Here is a 27,996-nt window from a genome sequence, read left to right as displayed (position 1 = left end):
ACTCATTCCCTTTGGTCTGGCTGTAGGTGTGTGGGACAAAGCTGTGGAGTGCTGGAACACTTGGAACCACTTCCTCCATACAGACCTAGCGGTTAGGAGCGTTGGACCAGTTACTGGCGTAACCGAAAGGTCGCTGGTTCGAATCCCAGAGCCGACTACTTGAAAAATCGGTTGATGTGCCCTTGAGCAAGCCACTTAACCCCAATTGCTCCTTTAAGTCGCTCTGGATAAGAGTGTCTGCAAAATGACTAAAACGTTATTTTTTATGACTTGATAGAGGAAATGTAGAAGTAAGGATGGGACAGTGTAATCCAACCATGACCACAAAAAGGTGTGTATTTTACCTCTGTCTATGTCTCTCTCAGCTTCTTAGTTCTATAATGTTAGTTCTAACATGGAGAAGTTTGTTTGGTTACTCAGCTTCTATACTCTCACTGTTGGAGAGTTGAAAACATGCCTACTGGAGTGAAATGACATAGGCCCTATCACATAGGCCTGACCTAACCTTCTATTTATCGACTGAGATAATGTTCTAGTAAAAGATAAATATGGCAAGTTCAAAATAATCTAATTCTGTTTGAGACAAATATTTGTGATAAAGTCAATAAATCATTTGAATTGATTAATTTGCCTTTTTTTTCTCCAAACAATGTATCCTTCAACTATTAGTGTACTTTATTCGATTTCTACACACAGAGACGAAATATAGGTTATATTATCTACAATTATAAATGCCTAAACTAAAATCTCTTTAAAGTCATAGTATTTTAGATGTTGCTTAAGACAACTAAATTGTACAAAACAGCACTTGATGAGTATTAGAAAAGATTTTTCAAACATGTTAAGTGGTATTCAAGTTAATAGGCTTTCTACATTTATGATTTGGTTATGGGATGTTTCACTCCCTGCCAGTCAGTTTAAGATTAAGTAAATACATTGCATTAATATATACCTAAATCTAAAAATATAGCCTATCATTGAAAAAAATAATAAATTTAGGCTTAATTCCTAATCTGATTTTATTTAAGATACCTCTTTGAATTTATTGATAGTCCCCTACATTCGTTTATAACAATCTGATATATTTGGTACATTGAAGTTATAAAGAACAACAATTTTCGAATTATGCCATTTATTTGTTTTATAAAACACAAATTATTAAAAAGATGAATTGGAAATGCGCGTCCCTCAAGCCAACACGCATGTCAAACTATAGCCTACCAAAAAATATTCTCACAAACAGTTGCTGTTCGTAATGAATGTTTTTGTTCGAAATTGGATCAGAATGTGATTACACATGGAGGCCTACAATTATAGCTATGAATGTAAACCATCGGTCTAGAAAGTACTGAGAAAGAGTCAGACTTTATTTCATCTCAATCATACAAATCATTCCCATTCACAACTGCACATGCAACCGCAGCCAGAAAAGACGACCGACCATCACTTGACCAAACATGAAATAGGCCTATTCTATAAATATACTGTGAGTGTAGGCCAACTATCTCGAAACGATTAACGGAATTCTAAATATTATATACAAACATCTTGAAATATTTTGTGTATCACACCGAGGCTGATGTTTCTGATTCGCAGCGCTGGATTAGGATTGTAGATGTTAGTGGGTCTCTATCTTTTTCTCTCTTTTTTAGGGCCCAAGGCCCCAAATATAAAAGAGAACACGTACAAGTCAGAGGGCATGAGGAGAGAGGGGCGAGACAGAGGCCTGAATTCCACTGCACATTACGTTTAGAAACAGTTGTCGTCTGATATTCGCAGAACACTCTCACATCACCCGGTTATCAATATTGAATGTTGATCTTTGTCCATCAGTCATTTCCATTCATTTCTCTGGCAGTTGAAATGCCACATACTGGTGGCAGTATAGTGTAGGCCTAATGTTGACTTTATATCTTTGTGATTATTCACAGTGGGGTCAGTTATGTGAGCAGTGACGTGTGTGGTGCACGCAGCGACGGAAATCAATGCCAACTCCACAAGAGCCACAATCTCAATGCCACTACACGACAGCACATGCTCTAGGCATATGTGCATGCCCCGAAGCACATACGCATGGATTGCTTAATATGAGACCATTGAGGACGGTTGACACACTAGACCTCCGCTACTGACCGAATAGACAGTAAATGTCCCAGCGCGGAACTGCCATCTGAACACGGTAAAATACAACAATTGTTGAAATAACCTACTACTGATCTGTTTTGGAGACCATGTATGATCGACTGGCTATAGGTGTTTGTCTTCTTATTTGTGATTTTTTTTAAATAGTGTCAAGCCTTTTACTAATATGCCTAATATTGGCCTAAATCATATGCTAGGCTATCACTTTAGGAAATAATTGTTGGATTGAAGAAAACCTTGCGCTTTAGAGCACTCGGGACACTGCATGCGTAAAAGCCAAAATTCTGGTGACAATCCTGTAATAACGAGTTTATTGCTGTGACAAATGACCGTTTTGGGGAACAAGAGCATTATCGAAGCAGAATGTCAAGGCTACAGAGTCATCGTCGGTAACCTATGAGCCGTAGCCAAGAACATGTGTGAAAAGCAAATCAGATTAGGTTATAATTAGGCTATGTTTACGCGATGTTGGCCTATTTTCTTACACCAATGAGTCCAGGCTATAATTTCACACTAAAGTAATAGGCTGTATTGCTGCAAGCCTATCCTTTTTCAGTGTGTGTGTGTGTGTGTGTGCTCGTGGATTGATTATTTTATTAAAATCAGAGTCAAGTATATTCCACCTAACAGAGAGAGCAGAGCTCAAACGAGCGCCTGTTTACCTCATGCTGACCCCTTCAACTCCGGTTGACTCTGCTCAAGAGCTGCACTGTAATGGATGCGACCGGTTGATTATCTCGATTCTTAATACAGACGCAGCGCCCTGCAGTGAAATGCTGTGTGGAGGATGGTATCCTTTGAGATAATATACATACATGTAGGTTATCCTAGCTATTATATAAGAAAGGGAAAGAGTATAATTAGCAATAAGGCCCGATGGGGTGTGGTATATGGCCATTATACCACAAACTCCCGAGGTGCCTTATTGCTATTATAAACTGGTTACCAACGTAATTAGAGCAGGAAAACACATTTTGTTATCTCAGTGGTATAGGTCTGATACCACAGCTGCCAGTCAATTAGTATTCAGGGTTCAAACCACACAGTTTATTATAGTATTTATATCCTGAGATCATGCATGCATGTATTTCCAAAAATTGCTCCACTCTTAAATAGGGATAATAGTACCTTCATGCTCTTTACATCAAACCAAATCCTCATAAACCGACCTCCATTTTCTTAAAATAATTCCTGACCATGCAGGAAATAAATTAATCTCTCCTCTCTCTCTCTCTCTCTCTCTCTCCGTCTCTCGGTCTGTCTCTCAGATTCATAGCATATTTATTAGCATGAATGACAAGGCCACTGTTGCTAAAGCTCTCTGTCTCTCTCTATCTTTCTTTCAGATTCAGATACCATAGCATCTTTATTAGCATGAATGACAAGGCCACTGCGCTCTCTGTGTCTGAGCGAAAGGGGGGTTGGGTGTGGGAGGGAGGGAGAGCAATCTTATAGGCCTACATTATTTCAGTAACTGGCTATGACGCGAGGGTATGATGGGGGGTGGGGGCTGAAAAACGTAGGGGGTGCCTTGAAATGGGTAATTCCTGATTTGAGGGTCAAACCGAGCTCCAGCTCCGCACACGATAGACTGCTGCATGGAGATAGAGGGAGAGGAGTGGGGAATGCGGGAAAATACTGGGGATCTCTGGTGGACCAGGCTGGCTTCGGCAACCGTCAACGGTTAGAGTCAGACATAGGGAAATTCATTCAGACGCATGGTACAATCCAGTTTTAAAATATTAAACGTATATAGCCTAACCTTCGTCCAGTGTGATTATTCCCCATAATAATGCGTTACTGACGGAGGTCTGACGGAGTGTTCTATTTAATTCGGTGAACTCTGTGGGTCTGCGTGTTTGGAGAATTTCGGATTAGGTGACACAGCGACTCTGGACACTGATCTAACAAACACACACACACCAGGATGACCGTGGAACTCTGGTCTCCAGGACCGAAACAGAACAGCGCATGAGGTACACAGACCCGAAGAGTGTGTGAGGAGTGTTTAAGTGAATGTGTGCGGCTGGATGAGGTGTTGTTTAGACTCAGCCGTTTAAAGCCAAGCGGTTGTCTCTATGTCTTCATATATTCGGGTCCAGAGTTAATGTAGAGTGCAGACCTGTGTTCAAATTCTTTGAAAGTAATTGAAATAGCCTAAAGACATTTCGAAGTAAGTATTTGGATCATTTTTATTTGAAATTATAAGTCGTAGTTGTTTTTGGAAACAATTGGAAAGTGTTTGAAAATACACAGACAAGTGTATTTTCAAATACGACTATTTAAATAGTCCATGCATTTTAACCAAGGTCCGTTTGGTCCAAGGGGTATTTGAAATAATGGAAATAAGTATCCTATTTCAAAATACTGTAGTTTCGGCTATTTACATGAATTTACTTGCACATGCTTTCAAATAATTCCAATATAAGTAGCTAATTTGGCCACATTATTTGAAAATACTCAAATACACAGAAAATAAGTATTTCAATAACAAATAGGCCTAGTAAATACGCATGTATTTGAGGCCAGGTCTGGTGCAGTGAGGTGCAGTCCGGGATTTGACCAACAATAAGCCAAACTGGACCCCTCTTCGCTCGTCTAGAAACACTGTTTGGATTTAGTGTCACTGTACATTTTATTGTCAATAATTTAATTTATATAAAACAAAACCATGTTTTACCAGTGGGCCCTGACCCTTCACAGCTTATAATAATAACCGTCTATCTATTAGCTTACTAATAGCATATTTAATCACTAGTAGGATACTGTTACGCGTTATTAGTAACGATATGTTACATACATTATTATGATCACTAAGCCTATTCCTATTATTGTTATCTTATTATTAATTATGACTGTTATTCTATTATGATGATGATGATAATGATTATTACTATTGTTATTATTACACGTTGTTAAATATGCACACGCTGTGATTTAGCCAAAACACATTTTTAAATAATAGATGAATAATAGATAAAGCCTTAGCCTACTGATATTTAACAAGACTACATGTTGCAGATGACTATCTAAATCAGAATTATATACATTTCATTGACTATCTAAATAGACATTTAAATGTTTATTTAAATGTATATTTTAATTGTGCTTATTTTTTCTCATTTGTTTCATTTGATTACCTAGACCATTTATGTATGAGCTTATTTCTTTAGTCCCAATATGTTTTCAAATGCACAACACAGCTTATTTTGTAATATAGTTTTAGTTTGAATTTTGTCATATTTTCTGTGAAATTAGACTGAGGTTTATATTGAATTCAAATCATTATTATCATCTCTGTTATCCCAGGCCTGATAGGTTAATTATAAAGTATTAACATACTGTATTTTAGGCCTATCAGATAATAGTGTGTGTGTGTGTGTGTTGTGTTGTGTCGTGTCTATCCCGTCAGTGTGTCCCTTGGTGTCAGGTACTGTAGAGTGTGTGATGGCTAACGGCGGGGACCCGTTCGCCATCCCAGAGCGCATGGACACAGACACCGAATCACCGAAAGAGAACAAACCCGAGAATCACACTAGCTCCAGCTCTCCACCGTCACCGGAGACCTCGTGCACACAGCAGGTAACTTCCCGTTTGTGAGTGTGTAAATGTAACATATTTCACAACGTGAAAACGATGCACTTGTATCTTTTTTTAAATTGTGGGTGATCACGATTTATGCATGATTTTCTCTTCTAAAGCGAAGTGTGAAAGTAATTGTTGAAAATAATGTAATTAAGTTAATAGTCTATAGTAGGCCCATAGCCTATTGAAGAGAACAAATGAAAATACTCTGAATAATATAGGCCACTAATTTAAACGATTATTCCCCCAATTTAAAAACTAAAGTCGACGAAGTAGCGCATTTAATTTGAAAGCAGAAACAAATAGCCAATTTTAGGAACGCGGGGCTGAATATGACCTAGATTTGGTTTCTAAACAGTGGGTTGGTTACCTAGAACATGCCCAGAGCAACACTGACTGACTCTCTGGTTAAATCTGTGTCAAACTCAGTTAGTGAAAATATCGGGCTTTTCTTATAAATGTGAAACCTTCAGTAGCCTTTTTAACAGTGTAGGCCTATGCAGCATCTAATACATTGGCTTACAATAGTTATTGTTCTTAATATTAATATATGGCCAAACGTATTGTCATTTTAATCAAACCGTTCCAATAGTTCAACAGTCTCGTTAAGATAAAATACATTGTTATTGTTCAGGCTGTAAAGGCTTACGTTTGTTTGTTTTTAAAACTGTTTTTACAATGTTCAGTTAAGTTTATGTAGGCCTATCGGTAGGATCGTCCTTCAAGGAGGGATCGGGACTTTGGTTGAAATATCCAGTATATATCTCTCTTATCTCATCTGTTCTCTGTTCTCAGGGGATGGAGGGAATAAAAGTCTACCTCCACGAGCGCGAGCTGTGGGAGAAGTTCCATGAGGTCGGAACAGAGATGATTATCACTAAAGCGGGAAGGTAAATGCGTGCTATATGTGTTCTTGCATTAGAGGAGAATGAACATTCGTGTCCATTATAGGCTACAATTAAGCCTATAAACTAGTACATATGGTTTTCTCTATTTTTACGTTAGGCTTAGGCTATAGGTTTTTTGAGCTTCCTTTAACACTGAACATTTAGGGAAAATAAAAATGTGTCCACTAGGCCTAGACCTGTTAAACATGTAACATTTGTGTGATTAGGCCTACTGTTTGTAACGTTTTGTATTTATAATTAGGCCCATAACAAATAGACTATTGGCCGGTTACACATTATCAAGTAATACCATTTTCTCATTAGCCTAATAAATGATTGGGGAAACCTCTTTCTCAAAGCTACGCCTCCAAATCACCTCCTGTACGTGTTATTCTACGCACACATTTTTTCTTGCTGCTCACACTTCACCCCCCTTCACGTTTCTCTCTTTACTCACCCTCTTCTGATCGAACCATGATGATGTATCCTCCCACTGGACACAAACTGGTTGGTTGAATCAACGTAGCTAGTAACTTGTCAATGTATTGTGACGTGGAATCTACGTGAAAATACATAGGATTTGAAGAAGAAAAAAAATCAACTGTTGTTTGGAAGGTGACATTTCAACCACAGGATTATGCCATCATTGTAACCAGTTTTCAACATAGACAAACTTGTATGAAATATGTTGAATTTGTACCTTTGAAACAACATTATATCTTCAACACATAGACAAACCCTGTTTAAAATATGTTGAATATGTACCTTTGAAACAACATATCTTCAACACATAGACAAACCCTGTTTAAAATATGTTGAATATGTACCTTTGAAACAGCTTTGGAGCTTCAATTTACAGTGAGCTCCAAAAGTATACAGCAATATCAATGGAATACATTTAACTCTGAAAGTGTTAAATGTACACTAATTTCAGTGAACATATGAGTCCCACTGAACTAGTGTTAAAATAACACTTTTGAAAGCGTTAAAAATTTAACTCTGCTACAGTGTTCCCAATTTAACTCTTAAAGTGTTCAAATGAACTTGGTTGTGGTGTTTGCATAGCTCTACTGTAGAGTAATATGCAACACCTACAGTGTAAAACACTTCATTTAGAGTAAACTGGACTCACTTTGCTTAGTGCTGATGCTGTTAAACTTGCTCAGTGTAAGAAATGAACACCTCTAGTGTTACAGTAGATACTTTTTAGGTGTTGTTTTAACACTATGGTGTAAAGCCTTTTCTTTTCGAGTGAATTGTAGAGTTTGCACCCATGACTGTATTTGTTAGTGACAGAGACATGGTTATTTCATTATTTCATTTTAAAGGCCTGTGGCATTCACCAAGTGAGTACCTAGTCATATTGTAACGGTTTTCTTGATGCGAAGGAGAGTCGGACCAAAATGCGGCGTGTAGATTGCGATCCATGTTTATTAAACAAACGTAAAACACGAATCAAAATACAAACACTACAAAATAATAAACGTAATGAAAACCGAAACAGCCTAAACTGGTGCAAACTAACACTAAGGACAGGAACAATCACCCACGACAAACTCAAAGAATATGGCTGCCTAAATATGGTTCCCAATCAGAGACAACGATAAACACCTGCCTCTGATTGAGAACCACTTCAGACAGCCATAGACTTAGCTAGAACACCCCACTAGCTACAATCCCCATAAATACACACCACATACAAAAACCCATGCCACACCCTGGCCTGACCAAATAAATAAAGATAAACACAAAATACTTTGACCAGGGTGTGACAGAACCCCCCCCCTAAGGTGCGGACTCCCGAACGCACCTCAAAACAATAGGGAGGGTCCGGGTGGGCGTCTGTCCATGGTGGCGGCTCCGGCGCGGGACGTGGACCCCACTCAATCAATGTCTTAGTCCCTTCTCCTCGCGTCCCTGGATAGTCCACCCTCGCCGCCGACCATGGCCTAGTAGTCCTCACCCAGAACCCCACTGGACTGAGGAGCAGATCGGGACTGAGGGGCAGCTCGGGACTGAGGCAGATCGGGACTGAGGGGAAGCTCAGGAGTGAGAGGAAGCTCAGGAGTGAGAGGAAGCTCAGGCAGGTTGATGAATCTACCTGGCTGGCTGGTGGTTTCGGCAGATCCTGGCTGACTGGCAGATCTGGAAGAGTCTGGCCGACTGGCAGATCTGGAAGAGTCTGGCCGACTGGCAGATCTGGAAGAGTCTGGTCGACTGGCAGATCTGGAAGAGTCTGGTCGACTGGCAGATCTGGAAGAGTCTGGTCGACTGGCAGATCTGGAAGAGTCTGGTCGACTGGCAGATCTGGAAGAGTCTGGTCGACTGGCAGATCTGGAAGAGTCTGGTCGACTGGCAGATCTGGAAGAGTCTGGTCGACTGGCAGCTCTGGAAGAGTCTGGTCGACTGGCAGCTCTGGAAGAGTCTGGTCGACTGGCAGCTCTGGAAGAGTCTGGTCGACTGGCAGCTCTGGAAGAGTCTGGTCGACTGGCAGCTCTGGAAGAGTCTGGTCGACTGGCAGCTCTGGCTGCTCCATGCTGACTGGCTGCTCCATGATGACTGGTAGCTCTGGCTGCTCCATGCTGACTGGCTGCTCCATGCTGACTGGCAGCTCTGGCTGCTCCATGCTGACTGGCTGCTCCATGCTGACTGGCAGCTCTGGCTGCTCCATGCTGACTGGCTGCTCTGGCTGCTCCATGCTGACTGGCTGCTCTGGCTGCTCCATGCTGACTGGCAGCTCTGGCTGCTCCATGCTGACTGGCTGCTCCATGCTGACTGGCAGCTCTGGCTGCTCCATGCTGACTGGCTGCTCTGGCTGCTCCATGCTGACTGGCTGCTCTGGCTGCTCCATGCTGACTGGCTGCTCCATGCTGACTGGCTGCTCCATGCTGACTGGCGGCCCTGGCTGCTCCATGCTGACTGGCGGCCCTGGCTGCTCCATGCTGACTGGCGGCCCTGGCTGCTCCATGCTGACTGGCGGCCCTGGCTGCTCCATGCTAACTGGCAGCTCTGGCGGCTCCTTGCAGACTGGCAGCTCTGGCGGCTCCTTGCAGACTGGCAGCTTTGGCGGCATCCTGCAGACAGGCAGCTCTGGCGGCTCCTTGCAGACTGGCAGCTCCATGCAGACTGGCAGCTCTATGCAGACTGGCAGCTCTATGCAGACTGGCAGCTCCATGCAGACTGGCAGCTCCTTGCAGACTGGCAGCTCCTTGCTAACTGGCAGCTCCTTGCTAACTGGCAGCTCTATGCTAACTGGCAGCTCTATGCTAACTGGCAGTTCTGAACAGGCGGGAGACTCCGGCAGCGCTGTAGAGGCGGAAAGCTCTGACAACGCTAAACAGGCGGGAGACTCCGACAGCGCTGGAGAGGAGGAGGGCTCCGACAGCGCTGGACAGGCGAGGCGCACTGTAGGCCTGATGCGTGGTGCTGGCACTGGTGGTACTGGGCCGAGGACACGCACAGGAAGCCTGGTGCGGGGAGCTGCTACCGGAGGGCTGGGGTGTGGAGGTGGCACAGGATGGGTTAGACCGTGAAGGCGTACTGGAGATCTTGAGAGCGGTGCTGGCACAGGACGTGCAAGGCTAGGGAGGTGCACAGGAGGCCTGGTACGTGAGACTGGCACCATCTTCACCAGCCGACTAACACGCACCTCAGGACGAGTATGGAGCGCTGACCCAGGTGCCATCAAATCCCCGACACGCTCCGTCGGGCGAATTCCATGTTTAAAACACCAACACAGCAACTCCCTCATTTCTCTCTCCTCCAATTTCCCCATTAACTCCTTCACAGTCTCTGTTTCGCTCACCTCCAACACCGGCTCTGGTTCTGGTCTCCTCCTTGGCTCCTCACGATAAACAGGGAGAGTTGGCTCAGGTCTGGCTCCTGACTCTGCCACACTCTCCCTGAGCCCCCCCCCAAGAAATTTTTGGGGCTGACTATGGGGCCTCCGTCCGCGCCGCCTTGCTTGCTTCGCAAACTCCATTCTCCTATATCCTTCCGCGCACTGCTCCATCGAATCCCAGGCGGGCTCCGGCACTCTCCCTGGGTCGACCGCCCACCTGTCTATCTCCTCCCAAGAAGTATAGTCCATACTGTACTCCACTTTGGGCTGTTCTTGCCTGTTGACACGCTGCTTGGTCCCTTTGTGGTGGGTGATTCTGTAACGGTTTTCTTGATGCGAAGGAGAGTCGGACCAAAATGCGGCGTGTAGATTGCGATCCATGTTTATTAAACAAACGTAAAACACGAATCAAAATACAAACACTACAAAATAATAAACGTAATGAAAACCGAAACAGCCTAAACTGGTGCAAACTAACACTAAGGACAGGAACAATCACCCACGACAAACTCAAAGAATATGGCTGCCTAAATATGGTTCCCAATCAGAGACAACGATAAACACCTGCCTCTGATTGAGAACCACTTCAGACAGCCATAGACTTAGCTAGAACACCCCACTAGCTACAATCCCCATAAATACACACCACATACAAAAACCCATGCCACACCCTGGCCTGACCAAATAAATAAAGATAAACACAAAATACTTTGACCAGGGTGTGACACATATGTGATCATTAAAATGAAACTCTATGACAATACATATATCATAAGGCCTTACTTTGATGGTTTACCCGTACACAGTGGTGTTAGGATACTCCTGGTTTACAGGCCACATCAGTCACATTATGCTGGCTTGCAAAGTGATGTGTAATTCCTATTGGAATCCGGTCAGAGTTAGGATGTTCAACAGCTGGAATTTTTTAATCACCTGCAACCTGCATTCAGAATGACTTTCAGGTTTAGGAAAGTTGATAAGAAGACTACCTAAACCATTTAAACTGGAACAACCATTTCAGTAACAGGTACAATAAATCTAACTAATTGATTGTATGTTATTTATCTTTGTGTAGCATAACATTAATAAATCAATCAAAACCAAAAGCAAAAACACAGATATTAAAAATAATCTTAAAAAATCTACCTGCAGTAGAGCATGCTTGGAGATATGATAATGATACGCGGGAATTTGGTGGGACTGTTTTACTCTTCACACTGTACAAAATAACTCTGGTTATTAACACCAACGCTGGGGGTTCTTTTACACCACTTAGGGTTCATTTCACTCCTACAGAGTGAGTTTAACTCCTGAATCAACAGGAACATGTTTACACTGAAAAATCATAGTTGGCCAATATGCTATGTATTAGGACTGTGACAAATCTTTGTTGTTTTGGCTCTGTGCTCTTTGAAATGATACGATGACGATGAGGTTAAAGTGTAGACTGTCAGCTTTAATTTGAGGAAATCTTCATCCATATCGGGTGAACCATTCAGAAAGTACAGCACTTTTTGTACATAGTCGCCCAATTTTAGGCGACCAAAAATATTGGGACAAATTCACTTATGTGTATTAAGGTAGTCAAAAGTGTAATATTTAGTCCCATATTCCTAGCACGCAATGATTCCATCAAGCCTGTCACTCTACAAACTTGTTGGATACATTTGCTGTTTGTTTTGGTTGTGTTTCAGATTATTTTGTGCCCAATAGAAATGAACAGTAAATAATGTATTGTGTCATTTTTTTACTCACTTTTATTGTAAATAAGAGTATAATTCAAAATACTTCTACATTCATGTGGATGCTATCATGATGACTGATCATCCTGAATGAATTGTGAATATTGATGAGTGAGAAAGTTACAGAGGCATGACTACTTTAATACACATACATATAAGTTCATTTGTCCCAGTACTTTTTGTCCCTTTTTGGAGCTCACTGTATATCTGCCGTCAGAAAAAAACAATAGGCTGAGCAGCACTTCCTACTGGAGAGTTGTTCTATCTAGAGCTATTCATTTGTTCTCCCATCCAGAGTTTTAACCAAGCCCTGCTTAGCTTTGATATTTATCACTGACTAATACCAATGTACTATCGTGAGAATGGTTATTGAGAGGTCTCTAAATAACAAAATTCACTATAGCTATCAAAGTCATTCCAAAGGGTAGGTTTAACAGAGCAAATTAAATGTAACTGTACTTTAGAGATCATCAATGATACTATTTAGGCCTATATCGCATTTGCAAAGTCATCTAGAGCTATGTTTCAATTCAACCCAGGGTTCAACAGAAAATTAACAATACATACAGTGCCCTCAAAGTATTCATTCCCCTCAACTTTTTCCATATACAAAGTGTGATTAAATTGTCATTTTTTTTGTCAACCATCTACACAAAATAATCTAATGTCAAAGTGGAAGATTTAAAAAAAATAAAACACTAATATATTTTGACTAGATAAGTATTCAACCCCCTGAGTCAATACATGTTAGAATCACCTTTGGCAGCAATTACAGCTTGAAGTCTTTCTGGGTAAGTCTCTTAAGAGCTTTGCAAACCTGGATTGTACAATATTTGCCCATTATTTATTTTTTATTCTTCAAGCTCTGTCAAGTTGGTTGTTGATTGTTCCTGGACAGCCATTTTCAAGTCTTGCCATATATTTTTCAGCCGATTTAAGTCAAAAATGTAACTAGGCTACTCGGGAACATTCAAAGCCATCTTGGTAAGTAACTCCAGTGTATATTTGGCCTTGTATTTTAGGTTATTTTCCTGCTAAAAAGTGGATTTGTCTCCCAGTGTCTGTTGGAAAGCAGACTTAACCTTTAGGACTTTGCCTGTGCTTAGCTATATTCCTTTTCTTTTTATCCTAAAAAACTCCCTAGTCCTTGCCGATGACAAGCATACCCATAACATGGTGCAGCCACCACTATGTTTGAAAATATAAAGAGTGGTTCTCAGTGATGTGTTGTATTTGCCCCAAACATAATGATTTGTATTTAGGACAAAGAGTGTATTTATTTTGTGCAGTATTACTTTAGTGCCTTATTGCAAACAAGATGCATGATTGTAATATTTTTATATTCTAAAATACATGTAGGTTAATATTGTGGAGTAACTACGCTATCGGTGATCCATACTCAGTTTTCTCCTATCACAGCCATTTTAATCTGTAAAATCACCATTGGCCTCATGGTGAAATCCTTGAGTGGTTTCCTTCCTCTCTGTTAACTGAGTTAGGAAGGACACCTGTATTTTTGTAGTAACTGGGTGTATTAATACACCATCCAAAGTGTGAAAAAAAATTATATTAAACAACATTATTAAACACAGAGTTAGTTCATGCAACTTATGACTTAAGCACATTTTTACTCCTGAAGTTATTTTTGCTTGCCATAACAAAGGGGTTGAATACATGTAACGGATGTGAAATGGCTTGGTAGTTAGCGGGGTGTGCGCTAATAGCGTTTCAATCGGTGACGTCACTCGCTCTGAGACCTTGAAGTAGTTGTTTTTGTGGAGTTTTTTTTATTTTTTTATTTTTTTTATTTAATTTTACCTTTATTTAACCAGGCAAGTCAGTTAAGAACAAATTCTTATTTTCAATGACGGCCTAGGAACAGTGGGTTAACTGCCTGTTCAGGGGCAGAACGACAGATTAGTACCTTGTCAGCTCGGGGGTTTGAACTTGCAACCTTCCGGTTCCTAGTCCAACTCTCTAACCACTAGGCTCTCTAACCACTAGGCTACCCTTACCCTGATGGGTAACGATGCTTCGTGGTAGGCAGCTGTTGATGTGTGCAAAGGGTTCCTGGTTCGAACCCAGGTAGGGGCGAGGAGAGGGACGGAAGCTATGCTGTTACATACGTATTGACTCAAGACATTTCAGCTGTTCATTTTATTTATTTGTAAAAATGTCTAAAAACGTAATTCCACTATGACCTTATGGGGTATTGTGTGTAGATCAGTGACATAACATCTAAAGAAAGGTTAATTCATTTTACATACAAGCTGTAACACAACCAAATGTGGAAAAAGTAAAGTGGTGTGAATAAGGCACTGTATATGCACTTTATAGGCACTTTATAGGCACTCTATAGGCACAGTATAGGCACTGTATAGGCACTGTATAGGCACAGTATAGGCACTGTATAGGCACTGTATAGGCACGGTATAGGTACTGTATAGGCACGGTATAGGCACGGTATAGGCCTAGGGTTTCAAGCTTTGGTTGATTTCAAATGTAATCTTCAAATTAATCATTGGATTCAAGTCTCCATCTTAACCAAAAATCAAGGCAAAAGAATAGGACTAAATCAAACTTTATTTAAAGTGCATTTAAAGTTTGATTAGATTTAGTCCTACTATTTAACTTAGATTTTTGGTTGAGGTGAAGACGTCTATATCAATTATTCATTTGTAGACGATCTGGATATTGAATTGTGCCAACGTAACCAAATATCAACATTTGAAGGAGATGTATCTTCTGCTTGGATAGTTCCATCTGTGCCACTGACTAATTCCAGTTTGTCTACAAATTATTCATTGATATGTTGGATCCACTTCTGCATCTCAAACAAAAATCTAAGTTAAACAATAGAACTAAATCCAATCAAATTTGAAATACACTTTAAATAAAGTTAGATTTGATTTAGTCATGTTCTTTAACTTTGATTCTTTGTTGAGATGGAGATGTGGATCCAATTGATCAATTAGTAATTTGTAGACAATACTGGAATTAAAACCAGTCTAAATCAGTGGCACAAAAGATTCAAATGTTGATATTTAGTTGCATTGACAACCAAACACAATTCAATATCACTTTTGTAATGCAATAAATAGCCTATTAACTTGTTGACAAGTTAACAAATGATCCTGAAGTTTGGATTGACATCTCCAACTAAACCAAAAATAAACTTTAAAGAATTAGAATTAAGGCTGTGGCTCAGAAACTATCCAAGCATTCAATATCCTTTAAATATTGATATTTGGTTGTGTTGTCAATAGCCTAAAGCTAAAACTATTTTAGAAACTAAAGTAACAGTATTTTTAAAATGGCCACATTTTGAGTTTAGCCTAACGTAACTATACATTTATTTTTATGTAATCTTAGAAAGCGTGCATGATCAAGATAGCATGCAAAGGTTGCAGGTCTGTGGAGATCTTTACAATTGCTATAATAGCCTGTGCAGAATCTCGGAACAGCATTGATCACTTGCACTCTGTACTTTTAATGTAATCTCAACTGCAATCCAGGTCATTTGGTTGTGCTATGAGATCCAAATACAAACTATCTGACATTGCATTCCCATTTGAACTTTGTTGTGTTTTTAAATGGTTGAAAGTGCAGCGATAACACATGTAGATGATCACTAAAACAAAAATCTGACATTGTTTTTCCATTGGAATTTGGCTGTGATTTCAGAAGTGTTGAAAGCATAGTGATGGCACATTGGCAATTCAACTTCTGTCTGTCTTTTTGAGTGGGTGAATAAAGGTTGAAATGTCATTGATCAATACCTCAACCAAATATTACCCACATTTCCACATTGAAGTGACATGGTGTGCCCAGCGGACTATGTATCTGCCTCATACTTCTGAACAGTTTAAATAAAAACTCTGCAGTGATTTATGAAGACTGCCTACAACCATATCTGTCTGTTGTATTGGATATTGCACTTGCACAAGAGGGACGCAGTCCCTACACATTGCATTGGAGAAAAAACAATCTGCATGTTGTGTGATGATGGAGGCTAATCTTTGCAGTTGTCATACGGAAGCCACTAGCCAGAGTTGCTGAAAAAAACACTGCTACTTTGACTGCCTGTCTGCTTCCTGCTTGGCCAATGTTTACAATGATGATTGAAAATAACTTTAAATCGCTAATTGGACTGTGACTGTGTCTTGCTTGTGTTTGATATGCTGCCTAGATAGCTGCATGCAACTCCCCACTTGAGTTTGTACGAACATGTTGATCATGTCTTTTGTGTTCAACATGTAAATAGCTGCATGTAGCTTAACTCCTCTCCGGAATAAAGAACATGAAATCATGCTTATGCTTAATATCCTACTGAGGCATGGAATTCAATAGAGAGAACATGTCGACCATATCCTTTGTGTACAACATGAAGTTTGTAGGCTACACCAGACAGTCGTTCATCGCCGATTTAAGGAGGAGGAAGCGTTAACAGCGCAGTGGGCAGCAGCTACATATTTTTTTAGGAGGGCAGAAATCTCAGTATCTTTAGCCAGAACAAATTGGACCTCCAGAAAATCTGGAACCGCAGCCACTCCGTAAATTGTTTAGATGTTTCTCGTTTTGTTTCGGGTTTTGAGGCATAGCAGCAATGGCTGCTATGCCTCAGTGATAGGCTACTGATATTGCTATGATCCTGACTGTCTGTGGTGTTGCTGTCTCGCCAGGCGGATGTTCCCCTGCTACAAGGTGAAGGTTACGGGCCTCAACCCTAAAGCCAAGTACATCCTCCTCATGGATATCGTGCCAGCGGATGACCACCGCTACAAGTTTGCAGATAATAAATGGTAAGCTAGCTATATATCAAAACTTTATATATTTAACTAGCCTACGTTATGTGTTTTGAGCTGCTAAAACTAAATAGTAAAACAGTATATATTTTAACAGCATTATATAGAGAGAAACATAACACAGAGCAGGGACGTGGATGTTTAGGCCTGCTTACCCGCTGCCGTGACGTCACGGTCCCTCTCAGTGCCCTGTGCTCTGTGGCCTAGTTTCCTGTGTAAGCCTGCTGCCCGCGCATCACACCTCCTGCCCCTGACTGCCGGGTTCAGTCTCAGTACCATGGGTTCATGTGGCGGGCAGATTAAAGGCTAGGTTTCACTGAGGTCAGCACCAGGCTGCAAGGGAGATGTGGGATACTCATAAACTCAGACATTTCCAACTTGCTTACTCTTTGCAGAAAGATCTTACCCGAGTTTCCCTCCTGGGAAGTATCAGATACAACCAATATGAAGCTCTATGCAAATAACTTACGCTCATTTTAACTAGGAGGTCCCAGATTTCCAACATGACTTGAATGCGGCATAAACCCTCTCGTGCTGCGTTTGTCTCCTCTCCCTGGTCACATGATGGAGCCCCGTGGCACCCTTAAGGACACGTCATTCATCTGATACAATAGAAGATGGGCGCTCCATTTTCAGTCATATGTTTAGACAAGGGACTATGTTAATGCCTAATGTGAATGTTGTTATGCATGGGTAGATTATTTGTTTGTAAATGTCAGCGGTGCTCTGTCATTTCCCTGCCATATTTGACAGAAGTGGAATAACTTCAGTGAACATGTTTGCCAGCTCGGTCCAGTTGTTGCCAATTGGAGGGCATTCTTCTCTGACAGATTCCAACTTAAGGAGTCATACACACGACAACAACACGCACACACGTCATAGGCTATTGTCATTAAAGTGGCAAGGTTGGGATCAATTCAATTCCAGTAAATTTAGGAAGTACACTGAAATTCCAATTGTCGTCAACGCTTTTCAATAAGGAAAATGTGGAATTGGAATTTGGTTTACTTTCTGATTTGCCTGGAATACTACAAAAAAACCAGAACATTTAGCATGTTTTAAATATAATGAACAGAAATATAAACATGCAACAATTTCAATGATTTTACTGAGTTACAGTTCATATAAGGAAATCAGTCAATTAATTAATTTGGCCCTAATCTATGGATTTCACATGGGCAATGGCGCAGCCAAGGGTGGGCCTGGGAGGGCATAGGCCCACCCACTGGGGAGCCAGGCCCAGCCAATCAGAATATGTTTTTCCCCACAAAAAGGCTTTATTACAGACAGAAATCCTCCTCAGTTTCTTCAGCTGTCCGGGTGGTTGGTCTCAGATAATCCCACAGGTGAAGAAGCCGAATGTGGAGGGCCTGGGGTGGAGTGGTTACACATGATATGCGGTTGTGAGGCTGTTGGACGTACTGCCAAATTCTCTAAAATGACGTTTGAGGCGGCTTATGGTAGAGAAATTAACTTTAAATTATCTGGCAACAGCTTTGGTGGACATTCCTGCAGTCAGCATGCCAATTACACGCTTCCTCAAAACTTGAGACATATGTGGCATTGTGTTGTATGACAAAACTGCACATTTTATAGTGCCATTTTATTGTCCCCAGCACAAGGTGCACCTGTGTAAGGATTATACTGTTTAATCAGCTTCTTGATATGCCACACCTGTCAGGTGGATGGTTTATCTTGGCAAATGAGAAATACTCACTAACAGGGATGTAAACACATTTCTGCACAAAATGTGAGAGAAATAAGCTTTTTGTGCTTATGGAACATTTCTGGAATCTTTCAGCTCATGAAACATGGGACCAACACTTTACATGTTGCGTTTATATTTTTCCTACATGGACAATAGTTTTTGGAAACATGTTCACATGCATGGAATTTGCTTGTACCTCATTACTCTGATTAACACCTGTATTGGTATGAACATATCCTGATGTAACAGACAGGGACCAGCGGTGTCTCTTTGTAATAAAAGCAGTTGAAGTGTGAGGAGGATGTTGGTCTAGTAATAATAATAGATACAGCCAACGGCGCATCATGGCATGTCAGATCTATGTTTCTCCTGTGACAGCACGACGAACACAGTAAATAGCATGGCCAGGTTAGTGTGTGTGTGTGTGTGTGTGTGTGTGTGTGTGTGTGTGTGTGAGAGCGAGACACACAGTACGAGGGGCAGGTTAAAGGGCAGGGCTGGGTCAGACCAGGGCCAACTGACTCTCACATTAGCATCCAATTGTGATTGATATTTGGTTGAGTTGTCAATGTGTGAATTTTGTGTGTATGTGTGTGTCAGGTCTGTGACGGGGAAGGCGGAGCCGGCCATGCCAGGGAGGTTGTATGTCCATCCTGACTCTCCGGCCACCGGAAGCCACTGGACACGTCAGCTTGTCTCCTTCCAGAAACTCAAACTCACCAACAACCATCTGGACCCCTTCGGACACGTTAGTCCTCAACCTCTCTACCCTGTGTGTGTGTGTGTGTGTGTGTGTGTGTGTGTGTGTGTGTGTGTGTGTGTGTGTGAAGGGATAGTGCTGCTGTCTGCTGTGGTTCTGTTAGAACAGTGGTAACCTTAATAATGATGTTAGGTACGTTAAGGGTCATTAGCTCATCCATGCCTGGTGGGACCGTCACACCAATTAGGATTAGGCCTCTCGATGAACGCACACGCACGCACACACACTATTATCTGCTTTCTGCTAGGCCTATTATCTGTTAATACTTTACTATTACACACGGAGCATGGCTACCAGAAAGGGAACAAAATCACTGAAACGACAAACATATGCACAGTGCATTGGTACATAAAGACACACATTTGGAAATAAACTATTTAGCTTCAGCATAACATGCGCCCAGACACAAGGGCACATTTATGGATAGGCCTATTGAATATATCCTTCTACAAGTGGGATGGAGTTTGAGCATTGGTTTACTGTATTTGTTTTTGTTGTATTGCAGATCATATTAAACTCCATGCATAAATACCAGCCCCGCCTCCATATCGTCAAAGCAGACGAATACAACAGGTTTGGTTCCAAGAACACTGCCTTCTGCACGCACGTGTTCTCAGAGACCGCCTTCATCGCCGTGACATCATACCAGAACCACAAGGTACCGAAACACTGAACACACAGTCATTTATGATTTTTTTTCTTTTTTTTTTAAAGTCACATTTTTGTTCATCTTATTTGATCAGATATTTCTGGATTATTTTGGCATTGATACTGTTAAATTGTCCAGGTCCTGTTGTACAGAGTTATTTTATGGGTATATAGATTTGTGTTAGCCATGTGAATCAGTGCATTTTCCCCCGCGATCACTGTTCTCAACTCAACATGTCCAGTTTGATTACATCCCAGTGTTTACGCATCACAGGGCAGCTCTGACCTGTTCCTTTCCTTTGATCATATATGTTATTGTTCCAGCGCCATAGTGAAATCACTCTCACACACACACAGGTAACTGCCAAAATAAAGGAAACACTTGAGTAAATGAGAGATACCAAGTATATTGAAAGCAGATGCTTTCACACAGGTGTGGTCCCTGAGTGAATTATGCAATTAACATCCCATTATGCTTAGAGTCCTGTATCAAAATGCCCAGTTGCCCGTTATTTTGGCTACGCTGGCTAGAAGAAGAGATCTCAGTGACTATGAAAGAGGAGTCTCAAAGGAGCACAGGGGGTTTAAATGGTGTGTGTGTGTGTGTGTGTGTCTCAGTCACCAGATCTCAACCAAATTGATCACTTATGGCTGTTTATGGAGACAGCGTTTTCCACCACCATCAACAAAACACCAAATGATAGAATTGCTCATTAAAGAAAGGTGTTGCATCCTTCCAATAGAATTCCAGACACTTGTAGAATCTTCACCAAGAAGCATTGAAGCTGTTCTGGCGGCTCGTGGTGGCCCAACGCCCTATTGAGACAGTTTATGTTGGTGTTTCCTTCACAGTGCATTCGGAAAGTATTTAGACCCCTTCACTTTTATTCACATTTTGTTATGTTACAACCTTATTCTAAAATGAATTTTAAAAAATATATCTCGTCAATCTACAAACAATACCCCAAAATGACAAAGCAAAAAGAGGTTTTATATTTTTTGGGCAAATTTATTACAAATAAAAAAATGGAAATATCACATTTACATAAGTATTCAGACCCTTTGCTTAGTACTTTGTTGAAGCACCTTTGGCAATGATTACAGACTAACGTCTTCTTGGGTATGACGCTACAAGCTTGGCACACCTGTATTTTGGGAGTTTCTCCCATTCTTCTCTGCAGATCCTCTCAAGCTCTGTCAAGTTGGATGGGGAGCGTCGCTGCACAGATATTTTCAGGTCTTTCCAGAGATGTCCGATCAGGTTCAAGTCTGGACTCTGGCTGGACCACTCAAGGACATTGAGACTTGTCCCGAAGCCACTCCTGTGTTGTTAGAAGGTGAACCTTCGCCCCAGTCTGAGGTCCTGAGCGCTCTGGAGCAAGTTTTCGTCAAGGATCTCTATGTACTTTGCTCCGTTCATCTTTCCCTCGATCCTGACTAGTTTCATAGTCCCTGCCGCAGAAAAACATCTCCACAGCATGATGCTACCACCACCATGCTTCACCATAGGGATGGTGCCAGATTTCCTCCAGACGTGACACTTGGCATTCAGGCCAAAGAGTTCAATCTTGGTTTCATCAGACCAAACTCCAAGTGGGCTGTCATGTGCCTTTTACTGAGGAGTGGCTTCAATGCTGCAGAAATGTTTTGGTACACTTCCCCAGATCTGTGCCTCGACACAATCCTGTCTCTGAGTTCTACGGACAATTCCTTCGACCTCATAGCTTGGATTTTGCTCTGACATGCACTGTCAACTGTGTGCCCTTTATATAGACAGGTGTGTTCCTTTCCAAGTCCTGTCCAATCAATTGAATTTACCACATGTGGACTCCAATCAAGTTGTAGAAACATCTCAAGCATGATCAGTGGAAACAGGATGCACCTGAGCTCAATTTCAAGTCTTATAGCAAAGGGTCTTAATACTTGTATAAATACTTATGTAAATAAGCTATTTCTGTTTTTTAGTTTTTTTAAACGTGTTTTTGCTTTGTCCTTATGGGGTATTGTGTGTTGGTTAATGGGGACATTGTTTTATTTAATCCATTTTAGAATAAGGCTGTAATGTAACAGAATGTGGATAAAGAGAAGGGGTCCAAATACTTTCCAAATGCACTGTATTTTGGCAGTTACCTGTAGTTTCTCTCTCTCTCTCTCTGTCCTCACACACTGAAACACACACACTGAAACACACACACTGAAACACACACTGAAACACATGAAATACAAGTTCAAATTATGTGCAATACAAAATTCTAAACTATTGAATGCAAATTGAATTCCTGAACACAAATTCAAAATGGTTTAATTCAGTTACTGTTGGCATTTATATCGCTCCATAGTGAAAGCCCACGTGCGCTGTGATAAACACATCACCACGCCTAACAAGAAAAACACAAACCAACGGCAAGTTTCCCACCGTGGCATTGTCAATGAAAATACCTATTTTTCACCCCAAATGTTCCTAGAACAACTATATTTCACTTAAGGACTTTAAAGCTGGAGTCCTTGGTGAAACTGCTACGTTCATTTGGGAAATTACAACAACAAAGAAATTTCAGCAAACAACAAACTTTGTTTAGTTCTTTTCCCCTCACCTCTGTTTTGTCCATAAAACAATAACAAAGGTGCTGGGGGCCAACAGCGGCGCTGTTTCTCCTAATGCGGATTCCATCTTTAAACCTGCCAACTGTTTAGGGAAACAGTTTACACTGCGATTCTGCTGGTTCAAAATGAATACTTTCAGAACAGGGTCAGTGTCTGTGGAATTTCCATGTTGTGTTCCAGAATCCCAGATTCTAGCAACTGTTCAGGTCTAGATTCAACATTTAGTGTCTCATGGATCAGTACAGTAACATAAAGGACTGGGCAGGGTGTTTGGTGATCTAAGGCAGTGTGTGGTGTCCCTGTCAGATCACCCAGCTGAAGATAGAGAACAACCCATTCGCTAAGGGCTTCAGAGGCAGTGATGACATGGAGCTGCATCGCATGGCTAAGATACAGGGGTGAGTACAGATTCTCTCCCTCTCTCTCTTTCGCTCTCTCTCCCTCTCTCCTTCTCTCTCTCTCTGAAAAGGACAGTCTATTTTGTGCATATTGTGTGAGGCGGTTTGAGTAAGTGTCCTCTCAGAAATCGACTGTAAACTTAAGAGAAGGGAAGAGGAGGGGAGGACTGAGGAGTCACTGTACTGCTCTAGGTGAGGACTGAGGGAGGTAAAAAGAAGAGAGGGAATGGACTGGGGTGTTAGAGAGACTGGGGGAGGTGAAAAGAAGAGAGGGAATGGACTGGGGTGTTAGAGAGATTGAGAGAGACGTTGAGAGCAGAGAGAGAGATGAGGGAGAGTATCTGGAGTGGTATGCGGATGAGAATTTATTTTTAGAGTAGCATTTTATCTTTCAGCACTGTGTGTGTGTGTGTGTGTGTGTGTGTGTGTGTGTGTGTGTGTGTGTGTGTGTGTGTGTGTGTGTGTGTGTGTGTGTGTGTGTGTGTGTGTGTGTGTGTGTGTGTGTGTGTGTGTGTGTGTGTGTGTGTGTGTGTGTGTGTGTGTGTGTGTGTGTGTGTGTGGAGCCACAGACCACTGTCCCCTACATACATCTGAGGTCACCGAGAGGCCAGTGTTCAAGAGAGGGAGAGAGTAAAATGACATCATAACATGCAAATCTCTAATAGAAAAATAATGATCAAACTGGGAGGGAGACTACAAAAAGAAAGGAATACTGAGTGTGTAAACTGGGAGGGAGACTACAAAAAGAAAGGAATACTGAGTGTGTAAACTGGGAGGGAGACTACAAAAAGAAAGGAATACTGAGTGTGTAAACTGGGAGGGAGACTACAAAAAGAAAGGAATACTGAGTGTGTAAACTGGGAGGGAGACTACAAAAAGAAAGGAATACTGAGTGTGTAAACTGGGAGGGAGACTACAAAAAGAAAGGAATACCGAGTGTGTAAACTGGGAAGGAGACTACAAAAAGAAAGGAATACCGAGTGTGTAATTGAGGTTTTTGAATCACAAATATGGAAATATACAGTATATTGAAGAACGGGTGGAAGTAAATTATTATGTAATATTTTAGCAAGCAGCTTAGACAATATTTTCAAATCTACGTTAATTAGACTGTTTGCCTAAAATATATTCATATATCTGCTCACTGGGCACACACTGGTTGAATCAACGTAGTTCCAACGTAATTTGTCAACGTATTGTGACGTGGAATCAACGTGGAAAATACATTCGATTTTAAAAAAGTCATCAACCAGTATTGTTTTCATCTCATTTCAACCAGCATTATAAACATTGAAATTAGGGTAAAACTTCAACTTAAATACATTGACTTAACCTGACTAACAGATGGTACATCAATAAAAGTGTATTATTAATATTATGAATTTGGCATCCATGTGGGCTAATGATAACTACTTCTAAACTTTCAAAGATCCAATCAACCATGGATAAATGATAGTATACCTACCTACATGTAGAAATGATGGTGTCCTTTGTTGGGCAAATCAGATGTCAATGTAGCCTACATAAACGCAACCTCACTCGAATTTACTTTCACATACAGATTGCGTAAGAAAGATTAGAGGAGTTACCTTCAACTATTCAATGTTATTTAGGTAGTCTACGGAAATGACTATGGAAGCTGATTAATGTCTGAATGTGTTGAAATGATCGCTCATCTGAAACAAGCACAGCTTGTTTCCAAAGCTAAGCAGGGTACATAGAGGTAGGCATCTGGATGGTAGACTTGTTATCAAGTGCATTACCCCTCATATACCATTTAAAGAGTCACTGTTCAGACAGAAATCATTAAACTGTGACTTCACGTTTTATTTCAATATACCTCTTTATTTAGGTTGATAGCTTAACCGTTGAAACAGTGATGTTTATTGAAACATACCATTTTACTATCATTGAAACGAGGTCAAAGGCAATTTAAATGTATACATATTTCTGATGATTATGTTGACATTAGATTGATGTAACAACCTGTTAGTCAGGTTATGTCAATATATTTAAGTTGAAGTTTTACCCTAATTTCAATGTTTATAATGCTGGTTGAAATTAGATGAAAACAATACTGGTTGATGACTTTTTTCAAATCCAATGTTTTTTCCACATTGATTCCACGTCATAATACATTGATAAATTACATTGAAGGTTAATTTAACCAGTGTGTGCCCAGTGGGTGGTGGTCTAGTGGTCTTAATACTGGAGGCTGTCTCATTACTGTGCTTGGACTAAAAGATGATTTGAAAATATGTTGCAAATAGTATATATCTCTGCTCCCCCCCCCCCCCCCCCCCCCCCCCCCTCTCTCTCTCTCTTGCTCTCTCTCTTGCTCTCTCAGTAAGGAGTATCCGGTGGTTCCTCGTAGCTCAGTGCGTCAGAGGGTGTGTCCTAGTGGGAGTCCGTTTGGGGGGGAGGCGAGGGGGTTGGGTTTGCACCCCTATTCCTGTGAGAATGGGGTGAGCAGCACCACCCAGGACCTCCTCATCCCCCCTCCAGCCCCCTACACCCTCCCCCAACCAGACACACACGAACACATGCAGGTGTACCACTGCAACAAGAGAAAAGGTACGCTACGCTGCATTTGTACGATTACTGTCACTGTAAACACTGGAGCAGTTTGTATTGCCCCTTAGTCTCTGGAGTGATTTGTTTCTATGATCGTCGTTGTTAGTGGAAGACCAGTCCCCTTTATAGTGTGTTACTCAATCTTACAACCCCCCCCCCCCTCTCTCTCCCCACAGCGGATGATGGCTGTCCTACAGCAGAGAATCACCAGTACAGGAAGCCCTACATCGTCAGTTCTCCCAGCAACGACGAGTCTTACTATCAGCCGTCTGCTTACCCTCATCCCCCTCTCCCTCCCTCCGTCCACCCCTCTCCCCCTGGTCTCTCTGACTCCCCATACAGGTCAGAGGCGGGGCAGCGGCAGGCGTGTATGTTTGCTGGCTCAGAGCCCAGACTGGACAACCTCAGCTGTACATCCTGGTCCTACAGCTGCCCATTGACTCCACCCATGGCCCCCATGACCCCTACTGACCCCTACACAACCTTCCCCCACCAGCCCTACTCCTCCAGTCCCCGGAACGCTCAGCTGAGCTCCATAGCCCACCAAGGCTCTCATCCTCTGGGGGACTCTCTCTCGCACGGCCAGACCCAGAGCTCCAGACCACACCAGACACCCCAACACCCCAGCCCACCCCTCACAGAGTACCACCGCTACCCCTCCTCCCCATCTCCTCCTCAGTACCACACCCTTCACACACATGTCAGGGGAGGGGTCTCCGAATGGAGCGAGGCCACCTGATTGGACCACAGGTGTAGGGGAAAGACTCTGATTGGTGGCTTGGGGTTATGTTTATGTGAGGTGTTCTCATTTTATGTGTGAAGAGATTTAATTGGCCAGTTGTGTGTTTCCCTGTGCCATGGGTGGAATGTTAGATTGTCTGTGTGTTACGTTTAAGTCCATCCTCCTCTGACTGGGACCTCTCTGGAAGGAACTGATGTTAGAGGAACTTGGTGGATAAGCATTCAAACTAGAGGGACAGGAAGAAAGATGATGCCATCAACTAAAACGTTCCAAGATTCATTCCTGAGACTGTTTTTAATACAGTATGTGACCCGTCTGTCACCCTGTCCCCTGAAGATGTGAGACTGTCTCTCTATGGCCGTGGTTCCCAGTTGGTTTGTGACCCACCGAAATCCCTGTGATCCAACAGACAAAACCATATTTCTAATCTGTGTGTCAGCTCAGCTCAGGGCTGCTGTGAGTTAATGTCGGCTGAGAGGGGCTGCGGTGGCCACAGGCAGAGCAGAAGAGAGATAAACTGTTAGTTTACACCAGGCTGCAGGGAGGAAGACCTGCACACACACTGACAAACACAGAGAACTTGTTTAGAGGCTGCCGCATGGCAGAAGACCTGTACACGCTCCCATTGCATTTTGGGTATATGCACATCTCATCATCATGCAGCTGTCACTGCTGGCCTCTCCTTTACCCCTGAACTGACCAAACAAAACTCTCTGTTTCTCTGAACTGACCAATCAACACTTTCCGTTTATCTAAACTGACCTATCAATCAACACTGTCCTTTACCCCGAACTGACCAATAAACACTCGATCAACACTACATTTCTGTCTCTCTCTGCCCCTCTCTCTCTGTCTGTGTTTCTACCCCCCCCCCCCTTTCAAGCCAGTAGAAGGGAGTCATATAGTCACAGAAGGTTGTGTATAGTCACATTTTAAAACATATTTAGACACCATATGATTATTGTTCTTGTCTAGATATTGTTTTATTTTCAGTGGGTGCATTAGTTGGAACCAGGTGATGGCCTGGTGTTTTACACTAACACAGGAAGAGTTCGTATTGGTTCACAGAGGATCAGTACGTAAGCACTGTATGTGCAGAGAGAGAGTCGTGTGTGTGTGTGTGTGTGTGTGTGTGCGTGCGTGCGTGCGTGCGTGTGTGTGAAAGCAATACTTTAAAAAGAGACGTCCTGTGATCATTTGAGAAGTGTTTGTACTTTATTGTATTGTTGTTGTTTATAGTATTTATTGGCCTTGAGATTTTGGCTGGTTTTGTTGTAAGATGGTGAAATTACACAGTGTTGGTTGAATTGTTCAAGTTGTTTGTTTCCCATTGAAGTTTTTATTTTTTGCTTTTCTCCCTCCCGTCTCCTGTCATTTCCTTTTGAATACAATATTTAACATGGTTGTAATAAATGGCTTGTTACTTTTTCTGTTCTGATGTGTGTGTATATATACAAATGTATTTACAGAACTTAAATACATTTGAAGAGAATTTCAAATTACTCAATCTGTTGACATGTTTATGTTCCTTCTGAAGAGAAATGCATCACACACACACAC

General features: G+C 41.8%; 1 protein-coding gene across 4 annotated transcripts; it reads left to right on the top strand.

The window, feature by feature from the left end:
- Positions 1 to 4: 4 nt before the first annotated feature.
- LOC139410991 (T-box transcription factor TBX5-like) lies at positions 5 to 27,938 on the top strand. 4 transcript variants are annotated; one of them, XM_071156752.1, is made up of 9 exons: positions 5 to 331; positions 5,555 to 5,724; positions 6,523 to 6,617; positions 16,880 to 16,999; positions 19,311 to 19,458; positions 19,976 to 20,128; positions 23,029 to 23,120; positions 25,468 to 25,694; positions 25,871 to 27,938. In XM_071156752.1, the coding sequence occupies exons 2-9, from the start codon at positions 5,590 to 5,592 to the stop codon at positions 26,431 to 26,433; spliced, it is 1,533 nt and encodes a 510-aa protein (XP_071012853.1). In that variant the 5' UTR covers positions 5 to 331; positions 5,555 to 5,589; the 3' UTR covers positions 26,434 to 27,938. The 4 variants fall into 4 exon arrangements, with proteins under 4 accessions (XP_071012853.1, XP_071012851.1, XP_071012854.1 ...); XM_071156750.1 differs by lacking the exon at positions 5 to 331 and adding an exon at positions 2,020 to 2,179; XM_071156753.1 differs by lacking the exon at positions 5 to 331 and adding an exon at positions 3,623 to 3,825.
- The last annotated feature ends 58 nt before the right edge of the window (positions 27,939 to 27,996 follow it).

This window comes from Oncorhynchus clarkii, chromosome 6, assembly GCF_045791955.1.
Source record: "Oncorhynchus clarkii lewisi isolate Uvic-CL-2024 chromosome 6, UVic_Ocla_1.0, whole genome shotgun sequence".
Classification (NCBI taxonomy): domain Eukaryota; kingdom Metazoa; phylum Chordata; class Actinopteri; order Salmoniformes; family Salmonidae; genus Oncorhynchus; species Oncorhynchus clarkii.
The sequence above is the reverse complement of the archived record's forward strand: the minus strand, read 5'-3'. Positions and strand labels throughout refer to the sequence as shown.